The sequence below is a fragment of the Mastomys coucha genome, unplaced genomic scaffold (genome assembly GCF_008632895.1).
Source record: "Mastomys coucha isolate ucsf_1 unplaced genomic scaffold, UCSF_Mcou_1 pScaffold15, whole genome shotgun sequence".
In the NCBI taxonomy this organism is placed as follows: Eukaryota; Metazoa; Chordata; class Mammalia; order Rodentia; family Muridae; genus Mastomys; species Mastomys coucha.
This window is the reverse complement of record NW_022196897.1, coordinates 139122641-139145952: the sequence shown is the minus strand read 5'-3', so window position 1 is coordinate 139145952 and position 23312 is coordinate 139122641. Positions and strand designations below refer to the sequence as shown.

The 23312-nt window shown below is 45.3% G+C and overlaps 1 protein-coding gene across 2 annotated transcripts in view; it reads right to left on the bottom strand.

Annotated features, from left to right (window-relative positions):
* Positions 1-6043: 6043 nt before the first annotated feature.
* Kif3b (kinesin family member 3B) overlaps positions 6044-23312 on the bottom strand; it is a 40070-nt gene continuing 22801 nt past the window's right edge. For both annotated transcript variants that reach the window (XM_031372327.1, XM_031372328.1), the window contains exons 2-9: positions 19399-20866; positions 16027-16128; positions 15700-15822; positions 15494-15612; positions 13212-13325; positions 12500-12605; positions 7193-7371; positions 6044-6884 (exon numbers count right to left, since the gene is read on the bottom strand). In XM_031372327.1, the coding sequence (XP_031228187.1) occupies positions 6788-6884; positions 7193-7371; positions 12500-12605; positions 13212-13325; positions 15494-15612; positions 15700-15822; positions 16027-16128; positions 19399-20802 (2244 nt within the window). In that variant the 5' untranslated portion in view covers positions 20803-20866 and the 3' untranslated portion in view covers positions 6044-6787. The remainder of the gene's footprint in view (positions 6885-7192; positions 7372-12499; positions 12606-13211; positions 13326-15493; positions 15613-15699; positions 15823-16026; positions 16129-19398; positions 20867-23312) is intronic.

Below are 23312 nucleotides of genomic sequence, written 5' to 3'. Positions count from 1 at the left end.
AAAACACACCTTAGAGATTAAGAGATGAGTAGGAGTTATTCACGCAGGGTAGAAATAATGTTTTTAGACAGAAAGCACATGTATGAAACTGCAAACAGAATCAAATAGAGGCTGTACCACCCAGTCTCAAGGGCCTAACAAGGCAGTATGAAGCAAGGGGCAGACCCAAAAGGAGGGACTAGGCATGCAAAATCAAAGCCATGTGTTACACACACACACACACACACACACACTGCTCAGAAGAGTCATAATACATCTTACTTCCTCTCCTGTGTCCTGGGCAACAGGACCCCCTAGCACACAGGTATACACCAGGTATAGATGAACTGTATGGTCCCCAGAGCTGCAGCAAGAGACCTCTGCCCCTGCACATGCCTACCCTTCCAGCAGGTACCCAGTTGGCTTGCCTAACTGAAGCACCCGGGGACCGGTTAACCACAAACCCAGTGATTAAAAACCACGGCTGCAATGAGAGCAGCTGCAAGAGCTACAGTTACATCCTTGACAAATGTCACCAACAACTCCACTGGCAGATGTAACCACATGGTTCTTAGATACCAAATTCTCAGAGTGAACTTCAAATGGCAACTGTAGTCTAAAAGGGTCTGCCAAAATCACAGGATTAAATGATCCGTGTAAAGTTCAAAGCAGTCTCCGAAATTTAGTATTTTCCCAAACAATTTTTAAAAACAATACCAAAGATGAAAATACAATTAAACTGAGCCTCGCAGTAGTAGCACACACCTTTAATATCAGCATATGGGAGGCAGAAAGCAGGTGGATCTGTGTGCATTCAAGGCCAGCCTGGTCAACAGAGTTCTAGTACAGCCAAGGCAGTTACACAGAGAAACCCTGTCTCAAAAAGCCAAAAGAGGATGACGAAGAGAAGGAAGAGAAGGGGGGAGATGAAGATGAAGATGAAAGAAGAGGAGGGAGAGGAGCAGGAGGAGGAGGAGAACTAAATTGGCAGGAATATCCAAGTCACTTGGGTACCCTGTCCTGGATCTATCTTCATTTTGATAGTTCCTAGCCAGAGTTCTAACATATTTTAATAACACAAGATTCAAATCACCCTTTACTTGATTTGTTACTGGATTCTGACTATTCTCTACTGTTACTTATTAAGCCAAGGAAGGTTCTGTGTTTCCCTTATGGGACAGGATGGGAAGTAAAGACATACTACACATAATCTGAGCATATTTTACGAAGAAAAACTGCCTAAGTCACGTAAGTCACTGTCTTGGGGCTGTGGGAATTTTTTATTTACTTTATGCAAATAGGTGTTTTGCCTGGATGTAGATCTGTGTGCCTGGTGCCCATGGAGGCCAGAAGTTCTGAGTCACATTTGAGTCCTGAGAGAGAAACAGTGTTCTCAGTTGTTGAGCATCTATCTCTTCAGCCGTTGTGTGACCTTCTTGTTGGTAATTTGAGCGTCCTATGCTAGATCACTTCTGTAGAGTTCTCCATCCTTTGCTGCAGTGGGAGAAAGGACGGCAGGGTTGGGGTCAAGAGTGCACACGAGCCTCAGCACTCCCCTCTCCCACAAGTGTTGTCCCCACCTTGTCACAAGCCTTTCCTCCTTCCCTGGTCCAGCTCACCTCTGTCCTCTCCGCCGCATAGTCGGTGCCATTTCTTCAGAAGCCCTTTATGAACTCACGCTCCCCTTATTTCTTTTTCTTTTTTTTTTTTTCCCGAGACAGGGTTTCTCCGTGTAGCCCTGGTTATCCTGGAACTCACTCTATAGACCAGGCTGGCCTTGAACTCAGAAATTCGTCTGCCTCTGCCTCCCAAGTGCTGGGATTAAAGGCGTGCGCCAACACTGCCTGGCCATGATCCTCTTATGTTATCATGCTACGTCATGGAATTTTTTTTTTTTTCGAGACAGGGTTTCTCTGTATAGCCCTGGCTGTCCTGGAACTCACTCTGTAGGCCAGGCTGGCCTCGAACTCAGAAATCTGCCTGCCTCTGCCTCCCAAGTGCTGGGATTAAAGGCGTGTGCCACCACTGCCCGGCTTACGTCATAGAATTTATGAAAACTCTGTATTTATATACTTTGGGTCTTATTGTTTTTGAGACAGAGTCTCTCTAGTGTAGCCTTCACTGGCCTGAAACTTATTGTGTAGACAAGCCTGGCCTTGAACTCACAGAAATCCACCTGCTTTTGCCTCTTGAGTACTGGAATTAAAGCCTGTATTTATTTATATGCCTTTGGTTAACGCTTCCACTTCGAAGTGCAAGCACCATCCCTTTTCCATGTGCCAGGAACCATCTCAGTCTGCTTCCACTAGGACCTGAACGGCTTGGTACACAGCAGGTACTTGATAATTGTTAAATGGTTAGCTGCTTTTCTTTAGAGTCTGCTAAAGGTGGCTTCTGAGCCTCTTGTCTCATATCACATGGAAAGCTGGACTGCTCAGTTGTGACTACTGGTTTCTTGTGATACAGACTCTTTATCACATCTTCCTTAGTACAGAGCCTTATGCTAGCAATGCCCACTGTTGAATGTTGCTCCAGGGCACACACTATGCAGGTTGCTTTCCTTATATTGCTAATCATCTGAAGAGCCCCACAAGGCTATTCTCACCCCACCTGACAGACAGGGGCTCCAGAAACTAGAGAAGTGAATTAAATTTCTTACATTCAAAGAGGTAGAGAGCAAAGTCAATGGTAGAACTCAAACCTAGCTCAGAGTTCAAAGTTTTTGGTGGTTTAAGTGAGAGCCATCCCCGATAGATGCATGAATTTAAAACTTGGCAGCTGTTTAGGAACATTGTGGAACTTTGAGGAGGCTTGCTGAAAGAGGCATGTCACTGAGGGTGGGCTTTAAGAGTTTATAGCCTTGCCCACTTGCAGTTCTTCCTCTCTGCTGCCTGTGTGGTTGAGATGTGATCTCAGAGCTTCCTGCTGCTTGCTGCCATGTGCCCCTGCCATGAGAGACTCTCGCCCTCTGAAACTGTGTACCAAAATAAACTCTTTCTTCTATGACTTGCGTTTGGACTTTGTTACCTCAACAGAAGAGTAGAACTAATATGAGACTTTACAAGGCACGAGGCCCAGTTTTGATATTTTGGTTTCTTGATGGTAAACAACGTAAGACATTTTGGTTTTTAAAAAGATATGGGGATATTTTAAAGTAAATTGTATAATGTATAATACCTTTAAAAGAACTTTAAAAAGCAAAAGACAAAGGCAAAAATTTGCATGCCTCTTGCCCAGGCCCAAGTACCTCACTCAGGTCAGGAACTACTACAAGAACAGGACACACAGTTTCTGTTGGGTCCTTCCCTCCTTCTGGGGATGTCTTGTACATGTTAGAGGAGCTCTACCTCTAAGCCACACCTCAGCCCTGCCCTCAAGCTGTATTTTTAAATGTATTTTAATTCAATGCTGATGTTCTCCTCCTATTCTGTATCTAGAACAGCTTAAATGTTAAAAGGAAATCACAGGGTACCAGCTACAGGCAGATCGTTTTAAAAGTCACTAATCATTTCCAAGGACACCTGTTTTGTAGATACAATAAATCTGATTGATTTTTATTACACATTTTAGTTTAGAATCACTTTTACATTGCTAGACAAAGAGATAATACAAATAAATATCAATTGTAAAACTTAAAGAGTCCCAAGTACTGGCATATCCTTTATCTAAAGACAGCCAAAGAGAAGGTCAAGATCAATAGTAACTCCAAGGAGCCGTCAAGCCCCGCCTCCTGCTTGCCCACATCACTCCTTTCATACATAACTTCAGAAGCATTTCATTCACGAGATGGGCAGAGAGGAAGGTGCTAGAATCTGAAAGCACCAGACCAAGGCTTGCATGGTAACTGTGGGGCATGCACTTCTTATCTAGTTCCCTCTGAGATTTTTCATTATGGCTTTTGGAGTATATTAGTAGCCTCATTTCATTCACGGATGGTGTCTGGATGGTCCAAGATGTTCACAGTACCCCTCAAACTCGAGAGGCAAAAGTGAGGCAGAACTGATAGCCTATGTTAGCAGGGGATTGACGCTTCTCAGACACTTGGCAGAGTCTACATTCAGTGAAGGAGGACTTAATAAGAGTCAGGAAGAGCAGACAAGTGGCCTGTGCCTGAGCTGTACTGCACTCTGGCACCCTTGGTCATGGAGATGTAGGTGGAACATTCAGGCAGCATGCAGGCGTCAGACAGGGAGCAATTCAATGTAGGTCAGTCTTAGAAAGTGCTTCATGCCTATGGTTTGGGGACTCTTGATTCTGACTGAAAGGATCTGGAAATTGTGTCATCTGATACAATTTCAGATACATTCTACTGAACAGGAAAAGAGTCCCGAGAGGATTGTATGCGCAGTCTCAAACTCCTCCCAGATGGTCTTCTAGATCCTTTTAAACACTTGCTTCTAGACTGCAGTAGCTACTGCAGGCATGGGGGCCTTCCAGAATCTCAGAGAGATAACTAACAGCATAAAGCTTTGGTCCCTCAGTGAGCTTGATTTATCCTCTAGACTCTTGGCTCGATTCAGAACTCAGAGCAGCAGCATTCTGGGGGCAGCAAGACATTTTTACCATCTGCTCTCACCAGTATCGGATCCGTATTGAGAAAAGAGAAGCACCAGAGGCTGCTGGGAAGGGGCAGCTTCCTCACCACATGGGTGGCCTTCCACTTGGTATTCACAGACCACTGTAGGAACCCAGCAGGGCAGGCTCACTTTAATAATCATGTCTTCCAGGTGGTTTTTTTTTCTTGTGTCTTCTTGGAAACATTCTATGTGTCACTTGACCCCCGACACTGTCATATTAACCACTTCAAGACCCCGGCATTAAGGTATGATAGTACCTGAAGTTTGCAGTCCTTTGTTATGGTACACAAATGTTTTTAGTCTACAGAATTTAGACTAGCTGTGAGGAAATGTGAGAGACAAGTATCTATCCCCAGCGGACAGCCATCTTAGAGCACACATCTCCTCATATGGTTCCTAGTCAAACAAGCAAACTCTTAGGACACAAGGAAGAAGCATGGTTTGAGACCAAGAAAAGATGAGGCAGGTTCCATTCCATTCTAGGAACTGCTGAATAGGGTTCTGGGCTCAGAAAGGAAGCTAACACAAAGATCCATGGATCTCCATGGTACAGAATGTCAAGACATTGCACTTTGCTCCTCCTTCCATGGGCTCTGTCCAGAAATGTACCTGGAGACCAAGCAGCTGAGTTAAAACAGATCTCAAGGCCCACCTGAGTCGAGTCGCCATCTTTCTGAGGCACCATGCCAGCAAGGTACATCAGTATGACTGACTTGAGGACTCAGACTGTCCCCTCAGGGTTGGATCATGGACTCAAGACACTTCATGGGGGGTGCTTCTAGCCTGGATTAGTCATTCTGTGGGCCTTTAACACAGACAAAGGCAAACACCAGATGTTGGAGTATTTCTAAAACTGGGCAAGTTTTCAGTCTCTCTTAGAGACACATCCAGAGCACAGGCACTACTGTGCACACACAGCCCCACACACTCATGCATTTCTCTTGGGGAAAATGAGTAAATGTCTCACCTAATGACCTGCCGATCATAAAGCAAAGCCTGAGGCGCCGTAACATGAAAAACTAAAACTTATAAACCAAACTAATCTACGTAAACAGGAAGTGTGGACTCCCCTCTGCGCCTACTCACTCACTCAGAGCCTCTTCTTGCCAGCACCTAGGGCTCCTCTCCACCCACGGGAGCCACACTTGCAGGAGTCAGTTGGTTTCTGCTCCAGGCAGACAGGATTCCTTTGCTTCCATCTCTATCTTCCCTTCCCCCTGCTCTGAGTCTCCTGCCACTAGTCTGCATCGGCCTACTCACTCACTCTCTGCTCCCAGGACAGTATGGACCCAAATGGGGAATTCAGAAATGCCCCTTGCTGATGCCTTCCCCCAACTCTGCTCCCATCAGAGAAGGTAGAGCTGGCTTCCCTTCTCCACCTCCAGGCACACTCTATAGGCGTGCTCTGTAGATGGGTCTACACGAGTCCACTCAGAGCATGTGTACTTGGGGAAAGACGGTGACAAATGAAGAGTAAAGTGACATGGTAGATGGACATGGCACTGGTTTATAGACTTAGGTCTTTAACAGGATGGTCATGGTTTTGAAATTTTAAAAAAGCTATTTCCCCAACTCTCCCAGGAGGCAAAGGGAATGTCTTTACTATTGCTTCCAACACCAAGTCCTTCTAGAGCAGGAACTGGAAGCCACTGCCCCATTCAACAGATTCCAGGCAGATCTACTCCTACTGAGGGGCCTGGAAGCTGGATCGCTTGCTCATCATGCCACCCTGGGGCTTGGTTCCAAGTGAGATCTCTCATTTCACCTGACAGAGGCAGGCACCTATTCAAGTTCTAGGGCTTTCAGTTCTCAGCCCCACTGTCACTTTAGGCCGAGGCTCCACACACAGCCCTAAAGAGGCCTCAACTCCACATTGTTTAACAAGAAGGGAGGCTGGTGTGAAGAAGAGGCTAGAGAAGAGGAAAGGAAGGGAGAGTGGGGAGGGGAAAGAAGGAAAGCAAGGTCATGGTCATTTTCTTGCTGTCCACTTGGACTTTGCAGTTTACCTTACCCATGCATTCTGAGATGCTAATTAAAGGACACTTCCCAGAGGAATTGAGTGCCAGATCAGGACCAGCGTGTTCAGGCAGATTAAGTTGGCTAATCTGCAAAAAGGCCATGACTCCTCCTCAGGGGAATGGCTCTGCGTTTAGGCTCGTCATCTCTGCAATACTGTGCTCGCTCTTCTCTCAGAAGACAATGCTGCCCCCATCCTGGGAAGGGATGCTGGGTTACTTGGGAACCAGCCCCCGAGACTGTGGGTAAAACTGAGATGCAGGGTTTCCTGAAGAGGAAGAGGAGGATCCTGATTTCCTGCCACTCTTGGGCCTGCAAAAGTCAAACACATGGGACATTACCAATTGGCATGCACATTCCAAGGTGGCCTTTCCTCAATGGCCTAAAAGCCAGGATTCTTTGAACTGTAACCACTAAACTAGCACAACCCCCTGGGCCTGGCCAACCCACCTGCCAGGAAAAGTGTAGAACCTGGAAGGAGGGACTTGGGGTGCTCAGCAAGTGCAGGCCAAAATAAACAGGGGCTAGGACCATGCATTCCTGGGTGCTGGGATTAAAGTATTCACTATTACACCTCGCTCAAATGTCCTTTCCAAAACAGGTTACTAGAAGCCACTCACCTGGCCTTGGGTTTTCTGTTTGCAGTACTTTCAAAGGATGAGGCATCCACCTGTATCTCATCTTCATCCTGCAGAGCTGCATCCAGTGCAGCCTGAACCTTGGGAGAAATGGCTGGGCCCTCATAGTCTCTGGTCGTCCGGCTGGGCATATCTAACTCCAAGAGCATGATGTTCTCCGCCTGTGGAAGCAGAGCAGTCACCAGCAAGTTCAAGGGAGCTAGACATTCTCTGAGCATAGAGCTGCAAGCTACCTGCCCATTAAGAGCCACCCAGGAGGCTGGCAAGATGGCTCAGCAACTAAAGGTGCCTACTGCCAAGCCTGATGGCCGGAGTTCAGTCCTTGGAGCCCACAGAGGAGAGAGAGAGATTTGACTCCCACAAGTTGTTTTTCTGATCTGTACATATGTGTCCTGACATACATGCATCAAAATACACACAAATAAATGTAGTAGAAAAATTGTTTAAAAACAGCCTGTGTGTGTTTTTTTAGAATTTTGTGTATATATATTTGTGCTTATACACAAATGTCAAGTGTCTTCTAATGTCTTCTAATGTTCACTTTTTAATTAATGTTTAATTAATTAATGTGCATTGCTGTTCTGCCTGTATGTATATCTGTGTGAAGGTGTCAGATCCCCTGGAACTGGACTTAGAGTACTTATAACTGACTTATAGCAACTCACTGTCCTATGAGTGCTGAGAATTGAACCCAGATCCTCTAGAAGAGTAGCCAGTGCTCTGAACCACTGAACCATCTCTCCAGCCCTTGTTTTTTATTGTTCACATAGGGTGTCACTGTAGAGCTCTGGCTGTGCTGGAATTCATTATGTAGACCAGGCTAACCTCGAACTCACTCCCAACACCCTGTGCCTTCCAGAGGCTGGGCGTAGAGGAATGCACCACCACATCCAACTTCACCTTATTTTCCTGAGACAGGATATCTATGTGAACCTGAAGTTAGACAAGTCAGCTAGACTGGCTGGCCAGCAAGCCCTGAAGATCCTCTTGCCGACCTCAACGCTAGGACTGCAGGTGCATACTGCAGCTCCCAGCTTCTTATATGGCTAAGTCCTTGAACTTAAGTCCTCACGGCTATATGCATAGCACTTTATCAACTGAACCATCTTCAAAACCCCAGAAAATATATGTCTTATAAATTTTTTCCTGATAGGACTGAATGTGATTTGTTTTGTTTTGTTTTGTTTTATGTTTGGTTGGGCATGGAACTCAGAGCTCTCGCTTATGTTCATGAGTCATCTGTGTTGCAGTCCAGGTCAATGCTTCATTCCCTGTGTTATGGCCAATAAAAGTTACTGCATAAATATCCCAATTCATGTACACTCATCAGTTGACAGACATTTGATTGGTTCTGACTTTTAAATAATGGACAAAAAAATTGCACTGACAATACATCACATACAAGTTTTTGTGTAAACATGTGTCCTAGCTTCTTTTCTATTATTGTGACAAATGTCATGACCAAAAATAAGCTGGGTGGGAGGGGTGGGATTTACAAAAAAATCATAAAATTCTTTAGTAGTATCTTGTATTATAATGAGTTTCAGGCCACCTTGTATACATAGGATAGAAGGAAATCACACACACACACGCACGCACGCACGCACGCACGCACACACAGAGAGGGCCAGAGAGAGAGAGACATATTTCACTTCAAGATCATAGTCCATCATTGAAGGAAGTTAATTTCTTTTTTTTTTTTTTTTTTTTTTTTTTTGGTTTTTCGAGACAGGGTTGCTCTGTGTAGCCCTGGCTGTCCTGGAACTCACTCACTCTGTAGACCAGGCTGGCCTCAAACTCAGAAATCCACCTGTCTCTGCCTCCCATGCTGGGATTAAAGGCATGCGCCACCAACGCCCGGCTCGAAAGTTAATTTCTTATACAGCCTAGGGATAGTAGTAACCACAGTGGGCTGGGCCCTCTGGATCAACTGATAATCAAGATAACAGACATGCCCACAGGCCAATCTGATCTAGACCGTTCTTCACTCTAACCTGTCCTTTCAGATGACTCTAGGCTGCATCAGGTTAACAATTACAGCTGAGTAGGACAACATGCACTTTGAATTCTTTGGTGTGAACAAAACATCTGGTGTGTACTTAAGATAATTCATGTTTTGAATTATTGGGGGGATGAAGAAGTAAAGTAAGTATTTTACAGATAGTTAGGTTTAATTTGTCTTTAATATTGATCAAATCTACTGTTTCCTTGTTAATTACATGCTGAGCTGTTCTATCCATTACTGAAAATAAAGCAGTGAAGTTGCCAACAATTATATTTGACCTGTCTGCTTCTCCCTTCAGTTCATCCAGTCTGGCTTTGTGTTTCTGGGCTTTGCAGATTGTAAGCGCTAATATCTTCTTGGAACTTTTATGATTATATAATGTTCGTCTTTATCACATAACAATTCTATCAATGCTATTCATAGATTATTCTAGGTGTCTGTCTGTCTCTTTCTCTCTCTCCCTCTGTGTGTGTGTGTGTGTGTGTGTGATCTCCTTCTATCCTATGTATATAAAGGTCCCTGAAACTCATGGCAGTCCTCCTGCCTCATCCTCCAGGTATGACTCATCATACTTAATTAAGATGGGTAATTTTTAATTTTCTATCCTGATTTTCTGCTTTTGGTTTTTGCAATAAACATGTCTCATAGAAGATATGAAAAGGTACAAAGAAAAAAATAGTCATCACTAATAGCTTACACAGATGTTCCAGCTGTTTGTAGCAGGAGCATCTGTGTCCCTGGAAGTGGGTGCAGGGCAGGCAAGTGGTTGAGCTCCGCTCAAAGACTAGTTTTGGGCCCTGCTTCATAGTGGGTATGTGAACTGCCTCCATCACAGAGCATCATGGTGAATGAGCCCTGCCTAACTCTGAAGACAATTTGCGTACAGAGAGAGCACGTGTCCTTGTACCACCCAACAGCTGCTGCCTACTGCCTGCAGGAAGCCTAGCCCTGGGGCTCCAGAGAGACAGGAGGAGCCCCATTGATCAGCTTTAAATATCCAGACCATGCAGAGAATGTCTCCCGTGAAGCAGGCTGATTACTAAATATTGAGAGTTACTGCTTTCAATCCCACTTTTGGTCATGCCTGTCCCCTGGAAAGACACACATTTTATTTGTGCACTTTAAAAACATTTTCTTGACTCAGTTACAAAGACCTGGCAGATTTTGCACCATCTGAAACTGCTAGAAGCATGCTTCTGAGGCTCCTGTCTGACCCCGCCCTTCCTCCTCCTGTAAAACCCCACACAGTATGCAGCTTGTGCTTTTCTTTCTCTGTTTTAAATGACTAAGCACCAGGGGGGACAGTACCCAGTTTATCTGGCTCTGGCTTGAAAGGAGAGGATTTTTTTTCTTTTAAATTTTTAAGTGAAGACAGTTATGATGGCTTGCACCTGTATTATCTGTGCTTGGAGACTGAAGCAGGAGGACTGCCTAGGTTTGAAGCTATTCTGAGCTACCTACATTCTAGGTTCTAGGCCAGGTTAAGCTACAGAATGTGATCCTGGAAAAATCTTCATTAAAAAAAGAATACAGGTTGCAAAATACAATTGAGTAAAATAAAGGAATTTTAAATTGAGTACGCTTTCATGGCTCAGAAGGAAGCAGCTCAATGTTCATGTATTCCACACACCAGATTTTTAATTCACGTATATTCTTCTAGCACAAACTTTTTTTTAGAGATTTATTTATTATATGTAAGTACACTGTAGCTGTCTTCAGACATTGCAGAAAAGGGCATCCGATCTCATTACAGATGGTTGTGAGCCACCATGTGGTTGCTGGGATTTGAACTCAAGACCTCCAGAAAAGCAGTCAGTGCTCTTAACCGCTGAGCCATCTCTCCAGCCCTAGCACAAACTTTTTAATTTTTTTGTTATTGTTGTTGAGATAAGGTTTTTATCTGTAACCTTAGAAGGCCTGGATCATGTTATGTAGACCAGGCTGGCCTTTAGTAACTTCCTGCATGCTGGATTGCAGATGTGTGCTGTTATGAATAGTAAAACTGTTTTATAACTTAGTCATATCTAGCTTCCCAGTCCATCGCCTACGACCTACCTACCCTCTAAACAACAGGACCGGCTACCGAGACCATGGTAGAGTTCAATCAGACCTCAGGTATAGGCCCAGCACCCAGAAAGAATTTGCAAATAGAAAATCTGCAGCATTTTACTGCAAGATATTTTGGGGTTTTTAAACAGTGCTCAATATGTCACTTTAAGTGAAATGCAACTGACACACATGTTAAATGACAGTAGCAGTTCCCTAACAAAGGCCCATGTCCCAACACTAAACCTGTATCTTTCTACGTTCCCAGACCCGCCAGCACGCCACTCTCTGCTCATGTCTCCTGGCTTCTGAGGACAGGGTCCCTGTTCCCTGCTCCTCCTTTGTCCTGAGGTTCTAAACCTCTCTCTGCTTCACCTCTCTTGTTTTAACTGTGTGTGTGACAATGCAGGTGCAGGTGCACGTACATGCCTACAGAGGCCAGAGAACAGCCTCAGGCGTCCTCTTCAGGAAAGTTGCCTGCCTTCTTTAAAATCTGGTCTCTCAGTGGCCTGGAGCTCACCAATTGGGCTAAAGGGGCTGGCCAGTGAGACCCAGAGACCCTCTTGTCTCCACTTCCCCAGTACTCCTTTGGGGTTACAAAGACACACCACTAGAGCTGGCAAGATGGCTTGTGAGGGAAGGTGTGTGCTACCAAGTCTGTCAATGTAAGGTCAGTGTGTATATACACACATAACCACACACACACACACACACACACACACTCACGTAGTGGGAAACACCTGGCATTTTTATGTGGTTTCTGGGGCCTAAACCCAGGTCCTCTTGCTCAAAAGACAAGCACTTTATGGAGTAAGCCTCAAACCCCTGTCCTTCCGTTTAGTTTCATTGTGATCCACTTGTTGTACCATGTATTATTTGTTATCATTAGTGGACATGTCTCAAATCTCTGGGAAAGTCAGATATAAACCCTGCGACTTGGCATAATGGTGTCTGAGCACTTCTCAAACCTAAATTCCTCTGGAAGAAAAAAACACAAAAAGACAAACACTGGTGCTGTTGAGATGGCTCAGCCGGTTAAAGTGCTTGCTGCCAAGCCTGACATAGTATCCACATGGTGGAAAAAGAAGAAAACCAAAGTCCACACGTTGTGGCAAGTTCTGATACTTGTTGTGGCATGTGCATACATGCCGCCCTGCCCCCCCCCAACATACACTCACACATTAAAATAATGAATGTAATTTTAACAACTCTGTAAAATCCACGGACAGCCTTCTCACCCTGTAGCGGGGCTCTGGCCGAATCATCATGGACATCCGTGCGTGCTGGCTCAGAGGTCTCTTGTATCCCACAGCAGAGACCGGCCGCTTCATCATCTGCTGGTTCCTGAAAACAGAGGACAATGGTAAGTGAAGGCCATGCTGGAATATGCCCCACAGCTCAAGACGAGGCCAATAGGGTAAGTACTCTGATAAGTACTCCAAGCCAGAGCAAAAGCTCAGAGCAGGAACTCCTGAGACCACGGCTTGACGGAGCCTGATGACAACTGCTTAGCCTTTTTGCTTGAAGTGCCATCTAATTCAGATGTGGCATCATGTTTCTTTCAACCTGGAAGGGACCCCACTCACTGTCTTGTTCTCAGACAGCAGACTAGCATAGCTACCAGGACTACTACTCCTGCATCCCCGACAGATAACATACAACATAACCCCTCTGTCCTGTGGCCTAGCACACTTCACTTTACAGGGAACAGGAAAATGTGAGATCATGGGAAATGCTATACCTAACTAGCTCATGGGTAATGAAGCCTCCCAGTTTCTAATGTCATAATTAGTACCCAGCCTGTACCTCCTGGGCCTGTGGTGCCAAACAACATCAGCAGGCCGGCTCCAGGTTTCAGCGCACTCTCCCCACATCCCAGTGCCCCAGTCCACTTTGCAACATTCTTTGTTTTCCCACAGGCAGGTCTACTTCAGGTCCACAGTGACTTACTCCAGTCTGGTTATAGGATGTAATTTCCAATGGTCTTCTTCATCATCAAAAAAGGATCTATTCATAATTTTATTCTTCTCTTCCAAGGGAATAAAGTTCTCTATAATAAGATGCCTGTAAGAATACACATAGGTGAATACAGATGAAGACTGCACACAGAGTCAGGCAATGGCACACACACACCCATATAGTCTCAGCTACCTGGGAAGCTGAGGTAGGAGGTTCCCTTGAATCTATGATGCCATCCTGGGCTAGAGTGAAATTCTTTCTCCAAAAACAACAATAACAAAATAAATCAAAGTGCTGGCTATCTGTGAACATGAATATATGGAGCAATGAGTCAAGAGTCAAGTCACTCGGCAAACATTTACTGAGCAAGTACCACAGTCCAACATCATACACAGAGCTAAAATACAAACGTGGGAGACTCCTGGTCCTCACCTGATACAGAGAGAGAGAGCAGTACAGAAAGTGCTAAGAGTGGAATGTCACAGGAATGTGAAAAGGTCATTGCTACCCAGGCACAAGTAGAGTAAGAATGTGAATGGACAAAGTATGTGTGTGTGTGTGTGTGTGTGTGTGTGTGTGTGTGTGTGTGTGTGTGTGTATGTATGTGCTTGGGGAGGGTGACATAGAAGCCATCCTAGGACAAATATTTACTACCCAAAGTAGATGGGCTTCCACAATGCTAAATGCAGGTTAGGGATGAAAGCTCTCCCATCCCTGTGACTTGCTGTCCAAGCTAGAACACTGTCCATTCTAATCATCCAAGTTAGTAAGAAGAATTGAATTGAACACAAAAAATATAAATGATTCCTGAGAAGAACATGTGTGGAGGTCAGAGGACAACTTTGTGACATTTATTCTCTCTGTCCACCGTTATGTGCATTCTAAGGATCCAGCCCCAGTCACCAGGGCTGCACACTGAGCGCCCTGACCTGCTGAGCTATCTCTGCAGCCCCCCCCACACACTCAATTGTTTTAGATTACTTTATGTGCATGGCTTTTGTTTGTTTGCTTGTTTGTTTTGCCTGCATATATGACTGGGCACCACTGTGGTGCCCACAGAAGCCAGAAGAGGGCATCAGATTTCCTGGAACTGGAGTTACAGATGGTTGGGAACTACTACTATGTGTGTGCTGGGAGCCCAAGACTTCTACAGGAGCAGCAAGTTCTCTTAACCACTGAGCCATCTCTTCAACGGCCTTATGCACACAGAATTTTAATCACTCCGTTCTATACTTAAAACTTGATTAACAAAAGAATCTAATCCCAGCAGAGGGAGGCAGAGACAGGAGGATATCTGTTGTGAGTTTAATCTGGTCTACCTAGTAAGTTCTAGATCAGCAAGGACTACACCATAAGACCATCTCAAAAAAGGAAGGAAGGAAGGAAGGAAGGAAGGAAGGAAGGGAGGGAGGAAGGGAGGAAGGAAGGAAGAAAGAAAAAAGAAAGAAAGAAAGAAAGAAAGAAAGAGAGAGAGAGAGAGAAAGAAAGAAAGAAAGAAAGAAAGAAAGAAAGAGAGAGAAAGAAAGATCCAAAGATCCATCTTGTTAGCCTGTTAGAAACACTAAGATCATAAACAGAGCTGGCTTTTCATTGTTGTTTACTAAGACAAGATCTCGCTGTGTAGTCTGGTCTGTAGTTCCTCCTGCCTCAACCTTGCAAGTGCTGAGATGACAGGCTGTGTGACACTCTATCAGCTACAGAGCATTAAAAACACACTGCTTGGGGGCCCGGGCTCACAACTCAATAGGAGTGCTTGCATGGGGCCTTGGGCTTGATCTCCAGCACTAGGGTGATAGCACATAGCATCCAGAGTTCAAGACCAGCTTTAGTTACATAACAAATCTGAGACTAGACTAGGCTACAAGAAACTGTGTCTCAAAAAAAAAAAAGAAAAAGAAAAAGAAAAGAAAAGTCTGGAGCCAGGCAGTGGTGGCGCATGCCTTTAATCCCAGCACTTGGGAGGCAGAGGAATAAATAAATAAAAAAAGCCTGGATTTCATGAGAACAATGAATGGTCTTAAAGTACTCTGGTTAATGAGTACTCAGGTGTCCATCAGATCAACCAAAAAAAGTTTATAATAAAGGGGCAAGAAGATAAGAAAGAAGGAATGGAGAGATTATGTGGTGACCTCACAGAAATAGGCTGAAATGAAAAGGGGCCTTGTCGGGACCAAGGAGGAGACAGTGGGGTGGCAGAGGGTGAGCTGGCAGGTGGCTCCTCAGGACAGTCATTCCTGGGCCTGGTCAATGGCAGGAGCCTGCCGGGTACTCACTTGAGCTTCAGCTCCCGGGTGAGCTCATTCTGCGTCTGCTCCAGCTCCTGGCGCTCTTTGATGTGTTCTTCTTGGAGGTCGTGGATCTCGGCCTTCACGGCCTGAAGCTTGGAAAAGAGCTAGAGCCAGGGAGACACAGATGAGGAAAGGCTATCCAGGGAAGGCGCGCCCCCTGCCCCAGGCCTCCCAGCACCCCCGTCTCCTACCTTTTTGAGCTTTTTGGTCTTGATGTCTACCTCTTGTTGCAATGAGGTGTAAGTCTCTTTCAGTTCCAAGGTCTCCTCATCTCGACTCTCCATTTGCTGCTGGATTTCTCTTTCTCGACGTTTCTGAGCGATACCACAGAATTCATCAGCTTGCCCTAGTGACAATGTCTATACAATATGGGCTGGATGCTCCCAGCCAGTCTCTGGCTAGCCTGGGCTGACAGCTCCTATCCGGTTCCCTCTGGAGCTGCTCTCACCCCATGGGTGTCTGCTCTGTGGCCCAATGTTAGTGCATGCTTCCCTCCCCATATAAGAATGCAAGGTTACCTGCTCTGCGATCTCCTGGCGTTTCTGTTCCAAGATCTTCTGCTGCTCGTTTGTATGATCTACTATATTTTTTCCTCCAACAAGCAGCTTACTCTCCATAGCCTGAGTGAGGAACAAAAGTAAAATCCATTCTGTGGTCTCTCCCAGAACATAACCCCTCACAGGAAGACTAGAGGACAGACTCATGACTGGCTAAGCATAATGGTCCATGCCTGTGGTCCCAACATTCATAAGACTGAGGCTGGTGGATTGTAAGTTACAGGTCAGCCTGGGGTACATATTTAGGCCCTGTCCAAAAAAAAAAAAAAAAAAAAAAAAAAAAAAAAAAAAAACTCCCCCAAAACAAACAAACAAAAAACCAGTCTGGAAGAAAATAAATGTGCCCTGGCCATAGCGGGGTGGGACCTCACCTGTCAACACTGAAGGTCTGGCTGCTTGAAACATATGTGCTTTTCAGGGTTTGGGTTTTTTGGTTTTTTGTTTTACCAAGTCATTTATTGGGTTGTTCTTCCACAGCACTAATCCCACTCTACACATACTAAACATATTTGGTGTACTACAGACCAGAGGTATTGCTGTCAGCAAGGACTGTGAGGCTCAGAGTCCACCTAGGGACATAGACAAGTAATCAGGCTTTAACCAGATGCTATGGGATGTTGTGAGGAGGGAAGTGTGAGTAATTAATGGGAGAGGCACACTGAAGGGAGAGGAATCAAGCTTTCAGAGGAAGTTGGGGACAGCTACACAAAAAGCTGAAGTAAAAATAAAAATCTACTAAGAAAAAACTCCTACCCCCATTGTTAGCCAGGGAGTAGAATAAGGAAGTCGACAAAGCCAACAGAGGTTGGAGCAAAAGTCTCAGATCCCTGTTAGGAAACCAGGCATGGTCCTGAGAGCCTCAGGGAGTGTGGACAGGTATGCCAAACATGAGTGCACAGCCAGACTGCTTTAAGACCACACCCCTGCAACAGGAGGAATTCCTGGAAGAGGGCAGCTGATGGAGCCCTGGCAGGAAGCTACTGAGCAGCAGGGCATGGGCGAGAGAGCCTGATGAGGCAAAAGCGAGAGACCCTGGGACTAAGGGGGCTGGAGAGATGGCTCAGGGGTTAAGAGCACTGACTGCCCTTCCAGAAGTCCTGAGTTGACTTCAGTTCCCAGCAATCACATGGTGGCTTACAACCATCTGCAGTGTACTCATATAAATAAATAAATAAATAAATAAATAAATAAATAAATAAATAAATAAATCTTTAAAGAGAGAGAGAGGGAAAGAGAGAGGGGGAGGAAGAGCAGTGACAACTAGGACTCCAGCTTCACTAAAGTAAGGAAGGTGGATGCCGGCTGACGGCTGTGGGAGGCAGAAAGCTATGGGGCCTGGGTGTTTAGAAGACAGCTCTGCACAGGCTACAGAGACTGGGAGCCTTCAATATGTAGGTGGAGACGAGGCCAGGGGAACGAAAGTCCAGAAACCAAAACGTCCATAGCCTTGCTCTTAAGAAACTTCAACTGGGACCTTTAATCTCAGCACTCATGAGGCAAGCAGAGTTCTATGAGTTCAAGGGCAGTTTGATCTACATAGCAAGCTCCATGACAACCACAGCTACATAGTGAGACCACAAATCAAGGTGGGAGGGGAAGAGAATGTGGCTGTATTTTAGAGAAGAAATTAAAGTTTGTTTAAATTCAGTAAGAATCCAATACTTCAGAGGAATTCTGAATTGTGGTCACTTGGAGACCATCTCAGACTTCTGGGACCACCTTTTCAGTCTTCTTGGCCATTAAAGCCCGCTGGGCACCCAAGAAAACAGAATACTGCACTAGACAGAAAACACAAAGCTGAGGCGTCTTGGCACTCTAGAATATCACCCAACCTCTGAGGAAAAGCAAGCAGACGTCAAGAACATATCAGCTCTGAGGGCAGAAGCCCCTGTAACAGCACAGAGAGCTAATGGTAGGGGCAGGTTGGAGGTCAAGGGTTTGGGGGTTATGGGTAGAACCAGAAGTATTGTACAGTACAACCTGGGTATATACAACCAGGGTACTGAGCTACAGTCACACAAAGACACTGCTTTTCTCCCACAAATATATAAAAGTTACCCAGATAATCACCATCGCAGAATAAGGAGCAAAGCAGGCGCTTCAAAAGATTTACTCTCGGGGCCAGAGAGCCTGCTCAGCAGGTAAGAACACCGACTGTCCTTCCAGAGATCCTGAATTCAAATCCCAGCAACCACAAAGTGCTCACAACCATCTGCAATGGGATCTGATACCCTTTTCTGGTGTGTCTGAAGACAGCTACAGTGTACTCATATGCATAAAATATAAGTAATTCTCTAAAAAAAAAAATTCACTGTAGAATATAAGGGTGCCAGAAATTTCTTGCACATACATAGTCTCCTGGAGCCACGCACGAGAATGGTTGCAGCAAACATGGAAATAGCCCACATTAAGAGGAATATTTGGAACAGTAATAGTGATGAACACAAGCACACCACAGGCGTCAATGCAGGTTATTAGGGACAAGACTTTGGTAAGTAGAAGCAAACCGCCGTAGCACTTTAGGTGAAACTAGACAAGCAGGAGAACAACAAACACTGGCTTCCAGATGACTGCCTTGGGGGGAGGGGAGCATCTGAGGAAATGGCGGTTGAAGCTGTGGCTCAAGTGGCAGTGTTTGTCCCACGTGCACTTAGGGCTATGATACCTAGTAGCACAGAAAACATGCATGGCAGCACATATCTGTGCTCATTCTTGGCTACTATCAAGTTCAGGGCTATCCTGGGCTACATGACACCTTGCCTTTGAAAAAAAAAAATGCTGGGCATATACTCTATTGTTGAGTAGGCTGAAACAGGAGCATTGCCGTGACTCGGGGCCAGACTGGTCTACATAGAAAAACCCTGATTCAAAAATATAAACAGAAATATCAAATAATTAAAAAATACACATGTTCTTAAGGAGAAAAGGAGAAAGAGAGGAAAGGAGGAGGAGGAAGAGGAAGGAGGAGGAAGAGGGGGAAAAGAAGGAAAAGAAGAAAGGAGGAGGTGGTAGAAGAAGAGAGAACTGCCCTATTCCTTGCTGGAAGCAACAATGCATGGGTATTGGTTTTATTGCTGGTCTTCATAAAGTGTACATACATGACAATTATCATACTTGTAACTTGGTTTTGACTTTTATTGGGGACAGGGGTGGGGGTCACATTCTGTAGCTGGCTGTCCTGAACTTACTATATAGGCCTCACAAGAGATCACCTGCCTCTGCCTCCAGGGTGTGGGGATTAAAGGCGTCTGTCACCATGCCAAGGCCTTACTGTATATTTTTGATCAAAGAAAAGGAACTGAAAGGGAACGGGCCTGTGGAATGGTACAGTACCTTGATTTTGGCACCCAGCATCTCTGCAGCATCCTTCTCCCGTCGCAAGTCCTCCATCTTTTTCTCCTTCTCCTTCAGCAGCCTCATCTTCTCCTCTGCAACCAAGCTGTGGTCCTCTACAATGGCCCGCTTCTCAATCTCCAGTTTTTCTTGCTGTTCCCGCCAGTAATCATCCTTATCATCCCCTTCCTCCTCACCCTCTTCTCCCTCCTCCTCCTCCTCTTCCCCACCCCCACCACTGCCACCACCTTCCCTCCGCTTCTCTCGCCTCTTCCTCCTGCCAATGGAACGTTTTTCCAGCTGGGCCTTGAGCCGAGCAATTTCTTCTTGGAATTCTCGAAGTAGAGCATCCTTTGGGTCCTCATTGACCCTTGGCTTGTTCTTAATGTTTTTGGCACGGTTGGCATATCTCAGAGTGGTCAGGGTTTCTTCTACATTGTAAGAGGCAGGCCCCACATTGGCTACCATCACAGTTTTGGCATTGCCACCAAGGGAATCTTGGAGAAGCCTGGTCAGCTTTGAGTCTCTGTATGGAATATGGGTGCTTTTGCCATCTACCAGTGCAGAGATAACATTCCCCAAGGCTGAAAGAGACAGGTTGATCTTGGTCGCTTCCTTCAGTCTTTCTCCTTGAGCTCCAGTCTTGGCTTGCCGCTCACTGCCAGCAAGATCTACAAGGTTCAGTTTTCCTACCCGGATATGGTTTTCACCATCCAGGCCCACCTCGCTGCATTCTATCGTGATGACAAAGATCGCATGCGACCGTGAGCTGTGCTCATTCATGTTGGTAGCACCGACAGACCGGTTCTGGTTCCCCACATTCATGACATGCTCTATCTCCTTCACACTCTTGGTGACAAAAGAAGACAAATCCTTCACGTACACTCCTGTATCCGGTCTCTCCTTGAGCTCCAGCCTTTTGGTCTGATCTTTTGAAAGCAAGTCTCGGATCTCTTCCTGATAGATCTCTAGGTAAGATGCCCTGACCAGGTACTGCTGATTCTGTGATCGAGAGATATGGGTGAAGATGTGATCGAAGGAGTTGGGGATGACCCCTCTTTTTTCAGGGTCACCACGGACTCCCTCCATGGTATAGGTTTTCCCAGTTCCTGTTTGTCCGTAGGCAAAAATTGTGCCATTGAAACCCTGCAGGACAGAGTCCACAAGTGGTCGGAACGTCTCATCATAGAGTTCAAACTGCTTGGCATTCCAATCATACACAGCATCAAAGGTGAAGGTCTTGGGCATCTCATGGGATGTGCCTCTGGGGTTCTTCACAGACACCTGCCCCAGCTTCACATCCACATCTACCACCTTGTCATAAGATGCAGCCTTTTCTTTGCCATTCATGGGCCGACAGCGAACTACCACCCGGACTGACTCTGAGCTTTTTAACTTGGACATGATGAACTCTGACCAGCTTAGCCTTGAGGGCTACAGATCCAAAATGGCTCCGGATGCTAAGGTTCTAAAAAGAAGACAAAAGTAGTGAGCATGGTCCAGTTGTCACCAGAGCCTGCCTGACAGCAGTGGGCACACACTCTTTACCTGCTAACCTTCTGGTAGCCATATTTAGTTACTCTAGTACACCAGGTATTTCTCCTGGGACCTTAGCCAGCTTCAGTAGTAAAAGACTCCAGTCCACTAAGATTAAATTGTATTCACCCTCAATCAATATTTGATTTTATACTACAGGATAGTTTAATCTTTTCTCTTTAGAGAAAGGATTGCATGTGATAGGATTACAAGTATGAAGTGTTACACCTTTGTTTTTATTGTTAATGTTGGGTTTTCTTTTTCTTTTTAAGATTTTTGTTTGGTTGGTATGTTTGTTTCTTTGTTTGTTTTCAAGACAAAGGTCTCTCTGTGGATCCCGGGCTGGGATCCTAGAACTCCCTCTGTAGACCAGGCTGTCCTGGAACTCAGAGATCTGCCTGCCTCTGCCTCTCAAGTGCTGGGATTAAAAACATATGCCTCCCTCCCTACTCCACTCCAGAGGCTTTACTTTTAAGTTATGTGTGTTTCTATGTGGAAAGGTGCACAAGTGCAGATGCCCACGGAAGCCAGAGAGGTTAAGATCCCCTCAAACTGTGGTTACGGACTGCTCTGAGCAGCCTGACAGGGGCAGTAGAAACTGAACTTTGCTTTGTTGGAAGACCATCGAGCATTCTTAAGCACTGACCCATCTCTCTAGCCCCTATTAGAAGTCTTTTAAAAGCCTGGGTGACCCTCTTATTCTATGAACTACTAAATCCCTAAGGACAACAATGTGAAACGATCAAAATTTTAAATGTGCAAGGGTCAGCAAAAGGGCTCAGCAGGTAAAGGAACCTGCCGCCAAGCCTAAGGAACCCGCCGCCAAGCCTAAGGAACCCGCTGCCAAGCCTAAGGAACCCGCTGCCAAGCCTAAGGAACCCGCCGCCAAGCCTAAGGAACCCGCCGCCAAGCCTAAGGATCTGAATGCAGTTCCCAGGACTCACATGGTAGAATTTCAATAAGGTGTTCTTTAACCTTGATATATTCCACAACTGTGTACATGTGCATACACACAAATAAACTGTAATAAAAATTGTTTTCAGTTTTTCAATGTATAGTCCTTTTGACCAAACAATTCTAAGACTTTATCCTAAAGATACATAAATGTTTTATAAGAAACATGTCTCTTCTAAGTAATTTGTTGGGACACTGTGGTAGCCAGAGAATGGTGACAACTCCAGTTTCCATCAAGAGGGGGGTGATTAAAAACATATAGAGGAATCGACACAGTTTTTAATGTTAACCTAAGTAAATTCGTATCAAGATGTATTAATTAGCGTGGTGGTGGTGGCGCAGACCTTTAATCCGAGCACTTGGGAGGCAGAGGCAGGCAGATTTCTGAGTTCGAGGCCAGCCTGGTCTACAGAGTGAGTTCCAGGATAGCCAGAGCTATACAGAGAAATCCTGTCTCAAAAACAAACAAACAAAAACAAAAAAAGTATTAATTAAATAAGTGAAGCACAGTGTGTAGTTTACACAGTATGAGCTTAAACACGGGACAAAAGAGTGAACCCTAATGGAAAATCCTGACTGAGGTCTAGCTGAACAATAGAGTACATGTTAGCAAACAAAGGCTAAGTCACACCCAGCACCAACATAAATACACGAAAGGCACACAAGAAAATGAACAGGGAAAGAACTAAACAAGTAAGAGGGGAAAACCGGGCACAGAGGCAGCCTGTGCTTCTAGTGTTTAAAAGGTTCAAGCAGGATGGTCTTGAGTTAGAGGCCAGCCTGTGCTTCATAACGAGACCTTGTGTAGGGTAGCTCAAGGTACAGTACTAGCATGTACAAGCCTGTGAGTTCTATCCCCAGTACTACAAAAAAGGGAGGCATGCATGAGATATGTTCAATGGGCATCCGGTATCACACAGTCTTGATGGGAGCCATCTGGCCATGGACACTTCAGTCTACACAGAAGACTCACAGTGCTCTGGGTGGGATGCTTGAATACCTTAGCTTGTGCTGGGAATACTTCTCAATTCTAAGAATCAATAAGAGACGGCTTATGCAAAAATGTGCTCGTAAGTGAAGATGTGGAACAGTGCATAAATCCAGCCATCAATTTAATTGACTAGGAATGCAAGGAAGAAAAGGGTAAAAACATTTTTTAAAAAAGAAAAAGAAAAGCCAGAGCTCATTTGATGCTAGGAAACTCAGAAAGCAGAGAACAGATGCCTGGATGTATCCTTCGAAGAGACTAGATCAAAGCCAAGAGACACAAGAACCTCGAGCTTATGATAATCTCAGGGCAAGGAATTTTTTAAATAATGTTTTAAAAATTATTATTCAAGCTGGGCAGTGGTAGCACATGCCTTTAATCCTAGCACCTGGGAGGCAGAGGCAGGCAGATTTCTGAGTTCAAGGCCAGCCTGGTC